General features: G+C 43.7%; 2 protein-coding genes across 4 annotated transcripts in view; one reads left to right on the forward strand and one right to left on the reverse strand.

The window, feature by feature from the left end:
• Nucleotides 1-16,301, forward strand: part of crocc2 (ciliary rootlet coiled-coil, rootletin family member 2) — a 356,976-nt gene that overhangs the window by 263,941 nt on the left and 76,734 nt on the right. For all 3 annotated transcript variants that reach the window (XM_059950227.1, XM_059950236.1, XM_059950243.1), the window contains exon 30: nt 10,315-10,478. In XM_059950227.1, the coding sequence (XP_059806210.1) occupies nt 10,315-10,478 (164 nt within the window). The remainder of the gene's footprint in view (nt 1-10,314; nt 10,479-16,301) is intronic.
• The window catches only part of LOC132381077 (uncharacterized), a 244,472-nt gene that overhangs the window by 3,700 nt on the left and 224,471 nt on the right, over nt 1-16,301 (reverse strand). The window lies entirely within an intron of this gene.

Consider the following 16,301-nt stretch of genomic DNA (forward strand, 5'->3'; position numbering starts at 1 on the left):
TCCCTCATCCTGGTCCTGCTTCCCTAGCCTAGTCTGCGACCTGTCCCATCCTTTAGTTTTGTCCCGTCCTGTTCCTAGTACTTCAGTGTCTGTGTCCTGCATTTGGGTCCATTCCCAATGCCCCACTTTATGACAAAATGATCCTTGTTCAGAGCAGAGAAGTTTCTTACTTCCCTTATAATTCCCTTTACAGAAACATATGTGCTTCCACAAGAGTTATCTTTCTCTCTTTAAATTCCTGGGAGTATTGGCTAGTCCTCTGTACAGCAGTATCCCATAAATTAACCCAGTGAATCTGCATTGCATCATCCTAAGGGTATATTCTATAGAGACCATCAAAATGGCCTACAGTACTCAAATGTGTGTATAATTACAGTGTAATATCCTTACTTTGTTGGCACCAGAATGTGTGTTGTGTTGGTTGTTAACACAAGCAACGCAGTTCCTTGCATGTTTCGATGTACACATGATGAATCAATCTGAATCTGAATCTTTGTATTCCAACACAAATGAAACAAAACACAACACGCCAGTTGTAACAAAGGCCAACATGCTGCTTGTCGTATTTATCACTTGCTTTATTTCCACGTTAACTTGCAGCATTTTGTGTGCCACTGCACACTACATCTGACCCCTTCCATGAACCAACATTTTCTTTTTATTTGTCATTTAATAAGTATTTTGTTTTCAAGTCTTCTGACCCAAGCTAAATCACATATTTCCCCATATTATACTCAATTTGTTATCCTTGTGCTGTTCAGTTAAATTGTAGCTACTCACTTGCAAGCCTGGATAAATGACACTGCCCTTTCATCTGTCATTACAGTTGGGCATTCTACTGATCCTCTGTACTACAAAAATATTTGTCTGCCAAGCTTAAAAAGACTAATTTATGTGTGTAACCTTCAGGTTCGGCCCGCATGTGTTTGTTTAGGGAAAGACAGCCTCCAGCCCAGCCAAACTGAGAAATCTTGTTTGTGTGGATGCTGCGTGATGTGTTGCCGGGTTACGAATTTGCTCTGCAAAATGTCAGACAGACACCTTATGCAACTAAACAAATGAGCTTTATAATTCTTAATCTGACTATAGGGTTAGTAAAGAAAATGAGAAGAAAAAGGGTGCATATTAATGAAGCAGTCTAACATGCAAATTGAAGCTCACGGTTCCGCCCAGTTGTTCCCCATCAAACTCTTCCGAGCGTCGTCAACTCTCGAACCCTTGCTCCAAGTCCACTCAGTCCTGCAGTCTACCGACTCTCTCCACTTGCAACTTCTCCCTTCATCTCTTGCGGACAAAAGACCACGAATACCTTCTCTCAGACACACAAGAAGAAATGACATGCCTCTCATTGGATGGCACACATTCTAAAGCCCCCGTTATCTCTAGTCATAGTACAAACACTGCTTCTACAGAGAAACCATTACATTAGCAGTGAAACATTACAGAGAAACCTTACAGAGCATTACACTCTCACCCCGCCAAATTTAGTCATGTCCTCATGATGTTGAGATAATTTGCCAACCCTTCCTACAAAACACACAGTCCAACCCAGGTGTAAAAGGCAGTGGCATAGCTCCCCAAAACAGGAGGGGCCACACTCTGTTACCCCATTGCTACATAGGCCAGCCTATCCAGTGGTCTAATTCTCTGAGACCTCCACACCCCCTCACCTAATTCTTCAGGTTCTAACACTACTGGGGATACTTATGGTCTACCTGGTGAGGCCTCCCCCAGCCTAACACTCATGCTCACCTGCAACTTGGACCCAAGCCCCACTTCATTGTTTGCAGGGTCACGCTGCAACCTAGGCTATTCACAGATAGACCCTCCACCCACCAATTTCACCTGAATCAGTATCTTCCTCAGTCAATGGGGAGTTAGCAAAAGGTAGCATATACCACACATCCAGGTCCTCATCTCCGAATCAATATCCCTCTCAAGGGTGGGAGCCGGGTTAAACTCTGCTGCTGTTGGCCCTGCAGTCACCCCACATCTCCGCAGAGTCCTCTTACTAGGTGTAGGCTTCAGGTCGGGCTCTGGGTCTACCTGCGCCTCTTGTCCCAGAGGCAGAAAATGGTTCCGATGAAGAATCTTGACCGGCCCATTTCCATCCTCTGGTTTCACCTGAAAAACTAGCAGGTTTGCCATCTGACTCTCCACTACACAGGGTGTAGCCGCCCAGTGATCAACCAGCTTATGCTTCCCAGGTAGCTCCAAATTCCTTATGAGGACTCGGTCTCCCAGTGGGAGTTGGGAGGACCTCACCTTTTGATCCTACCACTTCTTATTTCCTTGATTCTGCTTGGCAGCTGCGACCTCAGCTAATTCATAAGCCCTTTTCAGTTTCCTTCTCATATCAGACACATACTTCAGATAAGTCTTCAGTGGTAGGTCGCCCTCATCAGTCCCAAAACAAAGGTCGATGTGCAACCGCGCCTCACGCCCAAACATCAGACAGTACGGTGGGTACCCAGTAGCTTAATTTGGGTACAGTTGTAACTGGACCAGATGTCCAATATGTTGACTCCACCTGCTCTTCTTGCTGATCTCCGGGGTCCCGAGCATGTCTATCAAGTTCTAATGAAACCCCTCCAACTGGGGATCACCCTGTGGATGATAGGGCATGGTTCTCGACTTCTCGACTCCAAGCGTGCCCAGTAACTCATGGATGAGCCTGTTCTCAAAATCCCATCCCTGACCACTATGTATCCACCTGGGATGGCCATAATAAATTAAATACTTCTCCCATTACACTTCAGCCACTGTGGACGCCCTCTAGTCCTTGGTAGGAGAAGCCTGCGCAGATCTGGTGTAGTGTTCTGTGATGACTAAGATATTTGCCGTGTTGTCGGCATTGGGTTCTATTGACAGGAAATCCAAACAGACCATGTCCAAGGGCCCCACACTCTGCAAATGGGTCAAAGGAGCTGCACGCGTAGGCAGTGTCTTCCTCCGTATGCATCGAATGCATGACTTGCAGTATTTTTCGACCTCCAGCTTCATATGGGGCCAGTAACACCCATCAGTCCTTTCAACCCCCAAATGTCCAGAATCATCTGAAGTGACTTCAATGCAATCCTCTGATACTTCTCCAGCAGAACCAGCTGGCAAGGCCGAGGTCAGTCTAAAGGTAACGTGACCTGGTTCCTCAACTCAAACCGATGCCTTTCTCTCAGTAATGGAGGTACCACTGTATGTTTCATCTTCACCGCCTGAGCCATATCTCCCCTTTTGACCACTAACCAATTCTTGCCAATGCCCGTGTTATCTCGCTGAGCAGCTGCCACTTCCAAAGGCCTCAATTCTGGTAACTGACTTGTTTTCAGGATAGTCAGGTTACAGTCAACTTGTGGAATGGCATCATCAATTGATCCCATCTGAAGCTCCCAATTGATCCGCTGCTCGATCATGCCTCTCTTTTGCCTCTGCTGTCATAGTGATGGCAAACTGACACGGGGCAGGAAAGCTTTCCCACTCCTCGTTCCTGTCCAGTCCATCATGTGCCCATCGGGACAAAGCATCTGCATCAATGTTCCGGCTCCATGGTCTGTACTTCAGGCTGAAATCATAGGCAAACTATGCTGCCAACCACTGATGGCCTGTGGCATCCAGTTGTGCCAAGGTCAGGATATAAGTTAGGGGGTTGTTGTCCGTCCTCACCTCAAACTTGACTCCACAGAGGTAGTCACTCAGCTTATCCACCACCACCCATTTCAAAGCCAGAAACTCCAATTTGTGTGTGGGATAGTTTTTCTGGCTGACAAACACAACAGGTCTCAAACTGGTGCCCTGATCCTGATACAGGATGCCCCTAAACCCTCTCAGCTGGAATTGGTGTGCATTTCATACGGCAATCAGCGCCTGGGTCAGCAGTTCCTTCAGCAACTGGAAGACCTCTTCACGTTTTGCATCCCACCTCAGTCCAAAGGGCTCTGACGGGCTAAGATACCCTCCACCCTCCCTATTTTCCCTTTTATCCCCCTCCCTTCCTTCACTAAGGGAGGGTAACCACACAGAAGCTGATTCAACAGGTGACTCACTTTCACGTAGCCCTTCACAAAGTGCTGAACTCGAGGAATGAATGCAGAGAGCTCACAGTCTGAGGTCTTGGCCAAGTGGTCACTACCTCTCTCTTAGCCAGATCTGTAGCTACACCATCCGTGAGACTATGTGCCCAATATAGCTAACAGACATTAGCACTTGTCCAGGGAATGTTTTAATCCTTCATCTTTCAGGCGGCCCAGCACCTTCTGTAGCCTCATTTCATGTTCTTCCAAAGTGGACCCAAACACTAATGAGGGCATCCAGATACACCACTACCTCAAGTAAATTCATATCCCCCACCATCTTCTCCATGATCTGTTGGAAGTTTGCAGGGGCTCCCAAAATGCCCCGGGACATCCCCTGAATCCCAGGGGACATTTAAATGCCATCTTCTCTTTGTCGCACTCACTCATGGGGATCTGGTAATATCCACTCTCAAGTCTAGAACACTGAACCATTTTGCACCACTCAGACAGGCCAGCACGTCTTCAATCCTCGGGATTGTATACTGGTTGGGGGCGGTACACCTGTTCAGAGTCTTATAGTCCACACACATCTGTACCTTCCTATTCTTCTTTGTGGCCACTGCTATTGAGGATGCATAGAGGCTTCAGGACTTGGTGATAATCCCAGCTTCCTTCAACTTACACAAATGCTGCCGAATGTCCTCCACCTTGGCAGGGGACAGTATCCTTGACCTCTCTCTGAACAGGGTGTCCTCAGTCACCCGAATAGTGTGACAAGTGCTCTCGGAACAACCTATATCAAACTCGTCAGTGGAAAAGACACTATCAGCTTCAACATCTTCTCTACCAATCTCCTCTTCCCACTAGCAGGAACTGGAGAGTTCCAGAAGTTGAATAACTCAGCAGGCAACTTCCCTCTTTTGTCCAATAGTTTCTCCCCGGCTTGTCTTACAAGGACACTAGACATGACCGTCACCAGGAACAGATGCGCCAAGGGCATCCCCTGCTTGAAGTTGACCTCCCTCTTCGTAGTGTTCCTGACAATCACTGCCATCCTGCCCACCTATATGACCCAGGGTTTCCGCCTCATCAGTACCCCAGCCAGAAATCCTGACTCAACCTCATGGTCTTCCAAAGCATTCACCAAGAGGGTCTCACTCTTAGGCACCAGAAAACTTAGCAGACTCCATCACTCTCGCTACTTCCCTGGGCCATAACACAATTGGTTTCGATGGGTGAACCATGCAGTCCCTCGTCTAAATTCGGTATTTGGCCCAGTGCAGCCACACATTTCCTCAAAAGCAGCTCGAAACACTGGGTGCACGGACAATGTTCCCAGAAAGCTCTCATCAGTCTTCTCCTTGCAGGCCCCCATGAGCCTCTTCACAAGAGGGGTGTTGGTCCCCACCAGAATTGAAAAACCACCCTTCTCAATGGGGTCCGGACAAACCAGCACCAGACACTCCCACGTTGGCCTCTGAGGACTCCAGCTTCACTGACAAGTATCCATCATATGGATAATCACCAGCACTAAGCCCCCAGATCTCCAGTGCCCTGAATGGTGTCAGTGGTAAATGCTTCAGATACCGGTTATAAAACAAATGGTACAACATGACCTGCGACCCAGTGTCGAGTATGGAAATACTACCCTCTATCCGTAGCAACACACTGGAGCATGGACCCACTAAGTATTCAGAAATAGGTCCTTTCGCTTTTGGGAGTTCCTTGGTATATTGCTGGGAACATGTTCCCCCAGAGACACCAGGCCGTTCCCTCACTGGGTCTCCTCTAAGTTTCCCGATGTCTCTCTCTGCTTAGGTACCCAGGGGCTCACTCTCCGAGGGGCTTCCGACCATTCACACTCCTGCCTGAAGTGTCCCTCGTCACCACAGTATAACAAATAATACCCGCCTCTCCCCATATCATGGAACCCCGGCCACTCACAGCCCACTGTATAGTCCGTCCCCTTAGGGGATCCCCCTCTCCATCAGTCCCACTTTTAACACCCAGGACATCTCGGGTCTCAAGTCTGCCACGATCTCCTTTACCATCCCTCGGGTTGGGTTAGCCATGGTCATTCCACCACCCAGGGCTACTACCGAGGACTGTACCCTGCTGAGAGAGCCCTCCCACACTTCCAACATGTTCTCCTCCTCACATACCTCTCTAATCAGCTCAACAGAAGAGGCAGTGGGGTGCCTCTTACAAGACAGTTGGAGACCCCAAGAAATCACGCCCTGGGACTGGGCGCCCTTGGCTATCTAGTCCATTCTCAGCTGCCTGAATGATCCCTCTGCGCCACAAGCAACTTAGCTGCCTCTCAAGCCAGAAAATGTAAGCAGAAAGCTTCTCCCCGTTTCTCCTGCTGCATGTTCTGAAACACCGTCATGAGCTTCACTGGGCTCCCTGTCACGCCAACGGTGTTCTCCAATGCTCCCAGATAATTGGCAGTGTTGGCTAGGGGTTGCTGTGTTTTCATAACTCTCGTCACTTCAGCAGCCAATCCCCTCAAACTCCCAACCAATCTCTGTCACTTTATATCATCAGAGCACTGCCACTCATCTGGCAACTGAGAGGCCTGCCCCACCCAAGTCTCATACCCCTCTTCCCCCTCGGGAGTGGGCGATATTCCAGAGAATATTCTTAGCTTCCAGTGGGGGCCCTCTGTCTGTGAACTGGACCACTTATTCACCGGAGAGGTAATGGCTCAGAACTCTCACTCTTCTCTAGGGGACAGGGACTAATTAGATATTCCAAATCCGACCACTCCTTCCCTTCACTCCTCCAAAATGATAGAATCCTGTCTTTGAAGTCTCTGCTCCCAGCTACGGGAAGCTCGACACATGATTCGGCTCGCTCCGCTATACTTCTCTCCTCACTGACAGTAAGGCCAGGCCATGGCCGTGCCTCCCCAAGGCACCGATAGCAGTGGGCAGTTCCACCGCCATTACATCAGTGCTAAAACAAGGTCTGAGCCTGTCATTTTATCAAACCTCCATCCTGCAATCGTGGCTTTCCCAACACTTTAACAGTACTCAAAAGTGGAATTAACAATTCATCTGGAGTACAAATATCCACCCTATTCAACATGCAAACATTAGTTAACTGTAACCCCGCAGAGGCATACCCCGGCAGCATCCATGCCAGCACACAACCCACTGGTTCAATGCTCAGGGCAATCGCACAACCTCATACGAATCAATCCCGGATGAGCCCCCACAATTGTAACCCTCAGGGTCGGCCAGCATGCATTGTCTAGGGGAAGACTGCCTCTGACCCAGCCAAACTGAGAAATCTCATTTGTATGGATGCTGCATGATGTGTTGCCCAGTTACAAATCAGTACCGCAAAATATCAAACAGACACTGTACAATTAAACAATTGAGCTTTATAGTTCTTAATCTAACTATAGGGTTAGTAAAGAAAAAGGGCCCATTTTTTATATAACAGTCTGATGTGCATATTGGAGCTCATGGTTGTCCATCCATTCGCTCCCCATCGGCCTCCTCTGAAAGTCGTCGACTGATGGACTCTCACTTCAAGTCCACTCCATCCAGCATTCTACCGACTCTCTCCACTTGTATCTTCTCCCTTCATCTCTCACCAACAAAAAGCTCACAAATACCTTCTCTCAGACGCACAAGAAGAAACAACACACCTCTCATTAGATGGTGCACATTCCAAAGCCCCTGTTATCTCTAGTCATAGCATGAGCACTGCTGCTACAGAGAAACCATTACATTAGCAGTGAAACATTACAGAGAGGCCATTACATTAGCAGTGAAACCTTCTGGAGCATTACATGTGTGCTTCTGATTCTTAACTATACTAATTTATTATTGCCAATCCCACTGTTATTTATCAAACAAGAAAATCTAGATATTACTCATTCAATGATATCCTGCTAATTATATCATAAAATAAAACCCAATCAGTTTTGGAAAACATGATTTCCCTTTAATGAAACCATTATCTAATTAATTGACTTTAGCTGTGTCTTGTTAACATCCTTTTAGTAGCGAGCAGCAGCACTTCTTCAAAGGCTGATGTGAGATGACTGGTCTATAGTTGCTTAAACTATCTCTAACCATTCTTGAAAGTGACAATTTTCCTATTCTCCAGCCCACAGGAATCTTTACAGATTTTTTCAATGATTACTTTTAAAGCAATCACTTTTGTTGTCCTTCTTCTGACCCTAGCATGTTGGTCATTGGATCATTTGTCAATTTTTAATCCTATTAATTTCTCTGTTACATACTCTTTACTGATATCAAGTCCCTTACTCTTGTTAATTTATTAGTTTTCTACTAGTTCTACAGAGAAGACTAATATGAACCATTGGCATCTTGTGCCATTCTCATTCCTGTTTAGTTTTTTACTTCCTTTACTATTAATGTTCTATTTTTTCCTTTGATGTTCTTTTTCCACAGTTGTTGCAGCTTTAATTATTTTGATAATTCATCAGAATCAGAATTGGATTTAATATAATCGACAAACGTGAAATCTGTTGTTGTTGCAGCAGCAGTACATTGCAATGAATAATAATAGAGAAAATTGTGAATTTCACTAAGTGTATATGTGTATAATATATATATATATATATATATATATATATGTACACACACACACACATACATGCACACACTTATTTATTAATTAAATAAATAATGCAAAAAAAAAGACAGTAGTGATGTAGTGTTCATGGGTTCATTGTCCATTCAGAAATTGGATAGCAGAAGGGAAGAATCATTGTGTGTGTGCCTCCAGGCTCCTGTACCTCCTTCCTGATGGTAGCAATGAGAAGAAGGCATATCCTGGGATGATGGGGTCCTTAATGATGGATGCTGCCTATTTGAGGCATGACTCGTTGAAGATGCCCTGGATGCTAGGGAGGTCATGATGGAGCTGACTTGTGTTCATGGTTCTCTGCAGCTTACTTCCATTCTTTGCAGTGCCACCCACTCTCCCTATACCAGACGATGATACAAACAGTTAGAATGCTCTGCATGGTGCATTGGTGGAAATTGGTAGTGTCTTTGCAGACATACCAAATCTCCTCAAAATGAAATATAATCACTGCTGTGCCTTCTTCATAACTGCATTGATATACTGGGCCCAGGATAGATCCGCAGAGATGTTGACACCCAGAAACTTGAAATTGTTCACCCTTTCCACTTCTAATCCCTTGATGAGGACTGGTTTGTGTTCCTTCATCCTCCCTTTTCTGAAGTCCACAATCAGTAACCTACTCTTATTTACCCCATCCCTCTGTATCATTCTTTTTGCTCATGTTTGATGGTTTCTAAAAAATAACCCTACACTTACTTGAACCATTGTAATCTAAACTAATGTAATCTTTTAACCTAATACTATCCTCAACATCTTCAGTTACCCTGAGAAGGGTCTCTTCTCCAATGATGAATTTATTTTTCAAATGTATGTTTGTCCTAAATGAAAATAAAAGTAACTACAGATTCTGAGAATCTAAAATAAAAACAGAAAATGCTGGAAAGATGTTAAGTATTATCCTCAAACAATTCAAAACTATATAAAATTGTGATCACTTTCCCTTTTGGGATCCCTTATCACATGATTAACTAACCCTGTCTCATTGCTCACAGTGGGGTATGAAATAACCTGCCCTTTCGTTTCCTCCATGATCTAGTGTTTAAATGAACCAAATACAATTTATGAATTTGTTTTTCTAACAAGCAGTTTGATTTACCTATCTTTATAAGTATTAGTCTCCCGTACCTCTCCTACGAGCTTCTCTTGAGGAGAGTGTCTGTTGTTTATTAGCTGTTCCCATCAGTGTTTCTTGTTCTTACTTAGTTCCATCATCCTGACCTTTTGAACCAATGTCATTCCTTATTAACATGCCTAATTATCCTGCATTCTTGTTTTCATTGACACTGCCACACAGCGTGGAAAAGGACCATATGACCCATTGCGCCCATGCTGACCAGTGGGCACCCACCCATATTAATCCTGATGTTTCACTCGTGCTTTCCGATGCTGGTCGCAAGGTTTGAAAATTGCTCTCGGTCCAGCTATTTAATGATGCAGATTTGGAAGGGATCAAGGCGTGCGGGCTCAGAGGTAAAGTACGTGAGCCAGGTCAAAGGAAGAGCAATGGTTTAGTTCAATCATGGAATGGGATGGAGATGTTTAACAACCTTCACCCCTTAGTCCATAACTCCTATGGTAGATATCTGAGGTGGAACAGCTGGATGGCAGGAGACTTGTATCTTGGCACTTTGCCTCTGAAGTTCCAGACTCTCAGTTTCCTTACTTTGTTTCAAAGGGAAGCGTGGATTGGAAGGACGGTTGAGCAATGCTCAGACTGCGCTGGTGCTGCAAGAAGAGACCAATAAACGCGCAGAGAGAGAGAAGAAGGCCCTAGCTGAGCGGGTAGCCACTTTGGAGCAGAGTCTTCAGTCATCTGAAGGGGAGAGGCAGGCTCACCAGGTAAGAGTTGTCAAAGGGGCAGTTGGTCAGTGCCCTACAACCAGCACAGAGCTGATGCATCAGTGTACTCACACTGTTACCCATCTGTCCAAGCAATGATGTTTACTGTGCCCTGGAGTTGGCATTTGACCCATATCCCTCAAAACCTTTCTATTCATGTGCCTGTCCAAGTTCAATTTAAATGTTAACACACATGCCTCTAACCATTTCCACTGGCAGCTCAGTCCATATATCCTATTAAATCTCTCCCCTCTCATCCTAAACCTGTGCCCTCTCATTCTTTGGTACCCAACTTTGGTAAAAAGACTGTGTAAATTCACCCTATCTATGCCCCTCTTGATATTATACATCTTTATGAGATCACCCCACATCTTTCTACACATCATTGATATTAGCCTGTTGAGATCCTATCGATAATTCAGTTCCTTGAATCCTGGCAACATTGTTGTAGATATTTTTCTGCACTCTTTCTAGCTTAATGGGATCTTTCCTATAGCAGGGTGACCAAAACTGAATACAATATTCAAAGTTCAAAGTGAATTCATGATCAGAGTATATATATGTCACATACACACAAAATGCTGAAGGAACTGAGCAGGCCAGGCAGCATCTTTGGAAAAGAGTAGACATTTTGGGCTGAGTCTCTTCAGTAGGACTGGTGAAAAAAAGATGAGGAGCCAGAGTTAGGAAGGTGGGAGAGGGAAATAAACAAGGTGATAGGTAAAACCATGGGGGGAGGAGTAAAGAGCTGTGAAGGCGATGGGCAGGCAAGGAGATAAGGTGAGAGAGGAAAAGGGAGATGGGGAATGGTGAAGTTGGGGGAGGGGCATTACCATCTCCTCCTCTAGTGCTCCTCCCCCTTTTCTTTCTTCCATGGCACTCTGTCCTCTCCAAATATGTTTGTAGATTCGCCCTTCTCCAGCTCTGTATCTCTCTCACCAATCAACTTCCCAGCTCTTTACTTCACCCCCTTTCCCTCCACCTCCTGGTTTTACCTATCACCTTCTGTTTCTCTCTCTCCTCCCTCAAACTTCTTTTACTATTTTTTTCTTTTTCAATATTTTTATTAATGTTCACATAGAGTACATGAGGTTACAGTCGGCCCTCCTTATCCTCAAGGGATTGGTTCCAGGACCTCTCGCGGATACCAAAAAAAGGCGGATGCTCAAGTCCCTTATTCAACCTGTCTCAATCCGGTGGACCTTAGGACCCAGTGGAACCCCAAACCTTATTTAACCTATCTCAGTGCGGTGGACATTAGGACCCGATGGCGGAGCTCTGAATCCGCAGTGTTTCTGTTCACGAAAATAACCACGATCATGGTTGAAAATAAAGTGGAAATAATAAAGCAATCAGAAAGAGGTGAAACACCGTTGGTCATTGGAAAAGCATTAGGCTACAGTCGGTCAACGCTCAGAACAATTTTAAAGGATAAAGTGAGCAAAGCCCTGCCCCAATGAAAGCTACAGTTATTACCAAGCAACACAGTGGTTTAATTATTGGGTTTTGGGTTTCTGATCCTCCACATCAACCAAGCACAGATGGAGAGCGTGCTCGGGAGTGATCTGTCACTGGATTGAACTCGGGAATTTCTGTTCCCGAGCCTGGTGCTGAAACATACGTTCTTAAGTGTTTTATATACATAGAAAGGTAAAATATATACTATATACTAATACAAACGTTTGTCTAACTGACACTAAATAATACCAGATGTACCTGTTCCGACTTACTTAGTAAGAGAACTTACAACTTTTTTCGATCCCGATCCACGATAACCTACGCACATCCTCACGTATACTTTAATAATCTCTAGATTACTTATAATACTTAATAGAATATAAATGCAATGGAAAGTAGTTATTATTCTGCATTGTTTAGGGAATAATGGCAAGGAAAAAGAAGTTTGTACATGTTTGAACAACAAGTGCTGGAAGGGTTTTCTTGATTCGCGGTTGGTTGAATTCGCACATGCGGAACTCGTGGATAAGGAAGGCCAACTGTATATAATATGAATCAAAAAGAAGATAGAATAGTACCGAATACATTATATTTAAATCACACTTGTAATCGTAGTACCCTATATTCATAATCAAACACGTACATTAATTAAATGTAATTTGAATTGTAATAATTTTACTATAAAAAAAGAATCTAAACCCACTACCAAGATCGAAGCTGTTTGGTAAAGGAAGATGGAAAAAGATCCTTATCACATAATGATTTATGTTATTAGCCAACATCTGTACTTCAACACCAAATCAAAGGTTTTGAAAATAGTTCAGAAATGGTCCCCACAATGTTTGAAAATCTTGGTTAGAATCAGAATTTGAAGAATGGATCTTCTCTAAATTTAAGCATGACATAACATCACGTAACCATTGAGCGTGAGTAGGCGGAGCAACATCCTTCCATTTAAGCAACGCAGCCCTCCTAGCTATAAGAGAAATAAAAGCCAAAATATGCAAATCAGATCTCTCCAAAGTTTTGCCTTTTTCTCCAACAATACCAAACAAAGCACTCAAAGGGACCACAGGGTCCACATGTCCATATCAAGCTATCTCATTTTTATCTGGATATACCTCCCTATTGTGATAAATGTAACAATGGAGAGGCTTCACTAATCTATATGTTTTTGACATGTCCGTGTCTTGAAAAATACTGGAAAGAAGTGTCCAAACATTTTCTGTACTTTTTAACTAAATTTTTAAGTAAATTTTAACCCTTTGACTCCTTCACCTTCTAACTCTAACTCCTCATCTTTTTTTCCTCCAGTCGAGCTTGCTGCAGGGTCTTGGTCCGAAACATCGACTGTACTCTTTTCCATAGATGCTGCCTGAGTTCCTCCAACATTTTGTGTGTGTTGCTTGGATTTACAACATCTGCAAATTTTCTCTTGTTTACATATATGTCTGCATATGTGACCTTGAGATTCATTTTCTAGTGTTCACAGTAGAACTGAAACATAGAACAGAATCAATGAAAAGCAACACACACAAGATGCTGGAGGCACTCATTTCCATAGATACTGTCTGGCTTGCTGAGTTCCTCCAGCACTTTGTGTGTGTTGCTTGAATTTCCAGCATCTGCAGACTTTCTTGTTTCAGAATCAATGAAAAACAACAACAACTAACACGCAAAAGAAGACAAGCTGCACAAAAATTGATTGATTGATTGATTAATTAATTAATTTGATTGATAATACTGAGAACATCAATTGTAGAGTCCTTGAAAGTCAGTTCATAAGTTGTGAAATTCGTTCAGAGTTGAGGTGAGTGAAATTACGTGATCTATGTTAGTTCAAGAGCCTGATTGCCATTCCTGAACTTGGTAGTGTGGAACCTAAGGCTCCTGTACTTCCTACCCAATTGAAGATTTGAGAAGAGAATATGGCCTGGATGGTGCTGGTCCTTGATGTTGAATGCTGCTTTCTTATGGCAGTGCTCCTTGTAGATGAGCTAACTTGTGGAGAGGGCTTTGCCTGTGATGGACTGGGATGTGCCATAATTCTTTTGTAGGCTTTTCCGTTCATGGGCATTGCTGTTTCCATATCACACCATGAAGCAGCTAGTCAGGATTCTCTCTACTGTGCAACTCCAAACTGCCAGTATTACAGTATTCCAAATCTCCAATATTCCAAATGCAGCCTCACCAATGTGTTGCACAACTGCAAAATAAAATACTCATGTCAAAACTCAGTGCCATAGGTGATGAAGGCCAGTATGTCAAAAGTCTTCTTCACCACCCAACTTGCAACGCTACTTTCAGGGAACTGTATACTTATACTCCTACACTCCTCTGGTCCATAACACTCCCCAGGGTCTTACTGTTCTCTGTGAAGGTCCAACTTGAAAGTTTTCAGTGTTGATGAACATTGTCAGTTAAATAATGATATAGGAAGTAAATGTGATGTACTAGAAAAGATCAGAAAGAGATTAATATTGGTTTTGAATCAATATAAAGTTGAAATAGGAAAATTTTAAATCAATGATTATTACAAGAATTGTGCATATTCAGCATTTCCTCCAATTTACAAAGGTAATATATATTAATTAAGATAATAAAGTTAATCCTTTAAATTTGCATCACTATCAACAAGGGCATTTATCAGGAAAATTTGGCAGTTAGGTTAATTGAAAAAAAAATCTTCTTAATGACTTCCAGCTGTATTTCTAAGACATATTGTTAAGCTGATGGAAACGCTTGGATTGGAAACTGAAATAATTGAGTCATAGGAAGATACAGAAAGAAACAGGCTCCCATGAGCATTGTACTAACCATCAACCGACCATTTGCACTAATCCTTCCCTAACCCATTTTATTCTCCCCAAATTCCCATCAAATTTTATTTCATTCCAGGTTTTACCATTTATCTACCCACAAATGCAGCGTAGTGTTGTTGGTGAGGTTATCAGACCAAAAGTCTTTTGCATTTGAAGTGATCCTCACATAAAATGATCATGCATGTAAGATGTAAATACATAAGCATCCAAATCAAATTTATTACCACTCTCTTATATGATATGAAATTTGGTGTTTTGCAGCAGCAGTAATGTGCAATAACAAAATAAATTACAAAATAAATGAATAGTGCAAAAGAAGAAAGGAATAATGAGGTAGTGCCATGGACCATTCAGAAATCTGATGGCAGAGGGAAGAAGCTATTTCTGAATGGGTCTTCAGGCTCTTGCACCTTCTCTGTGATGGTAGTAAAAATGAAAAAATGCTATGTTCCAGGTCGTGAGGCTTCTTAGTAACAGATAATGCCTTCTTGAGGCACCACCTCTTGAAGATGTCCTCAGTGGTGGGGAGAAATGTTCCTGTGATGTAGTAGGTTGAGTCTACAACCCTGTACATCCTTGTGCAATCCCATGCATTGGAGACCCCTTCGTAGTCTGTGATGCAACCAGTCAAGGTGGTGTCCACCATAACAGAGGTTAGCAAGTAACAGACCAAATCTCTGAATCTCATAATGAAGTAAAGCTGTACCTTTCTCATGATTGCATCAATGTGTTGGGCCCAGAACAGATCTTTTAAGCTGTTGACTTCCAAGAACTGCACACTTTTTCCACCGCTGACCCCTTAATGAGGACTAGTTCATTCTCCTGACTTACCCTACAATCAATACCTCGTTCTTACTTATGTTGAGTGTGAGGTTGCTGTTGCAATACCACCCAACTCTGCTGATTTATTTCATTCCTGTCTGGCTCCTTGTTGCCATTTGGATTTTGCTGATAACAGAGCTGTCATTTGTGAATTTATAAACGATGGAAGTACGAAGTCTAGCCACACAGTCATGAGTGTAAAGAAAGTAGAAGGGAGGGAGAAGCATACATCCTTGGGATGTGCCTGTGTCAATTGTCAGTGAGGAGGAGATGGTATCACTGAACAATACTTTCTGTGGTCTCCCAGTCAGGGGATGATTATATTGAATGGCAAATTGTAATCAGTAAACAGCAGCCTGGCACCTCTTTTGAACGCTCCAAAGCAGAGTGGAAAGCCAGTGAGGTTGCATCTGCTGAGGACCAGTTGCAACCATAGGTGAATTGCAGCAAGTCCAGGACCTTGCTCAGGCAAGAGTTTATTCTGGCTGTCACCAACTGCTCCAAGCACTTCATCACAGTAGATGTACATACTACTGGTGGGTACTTATTGAGGTGGCTGCCCTGCCCTTATTGAGCACTATTCCTTTGAAGCCGGTGGGAACCTCAGACTACAGGAGTGAGAGGTTGAATGAGTGTTCCAGCCAGTTGGTTAGCACCGATCTTCAGTCTCGGGCCAGGAACACCAACAGGGCCTGACTCTTGTGAAGGATGTGTTTAATAT

The sequence above is a fragment of the Hypanus sabinus genome, chromosome 2 (assembly GCF_030144855.1).
Source record: "Hypanus sabinus isolate sHypSab1 chromosome 2, sHypSab1.hap1, whole genome shotgun sequence".
Lineage (NCBI taxonomy): Eukaryota > Metazoa > Chordata > Chondrichthyes > Myliobatiformes > Dasyatidae > Hypanus > Hypanus sabinus.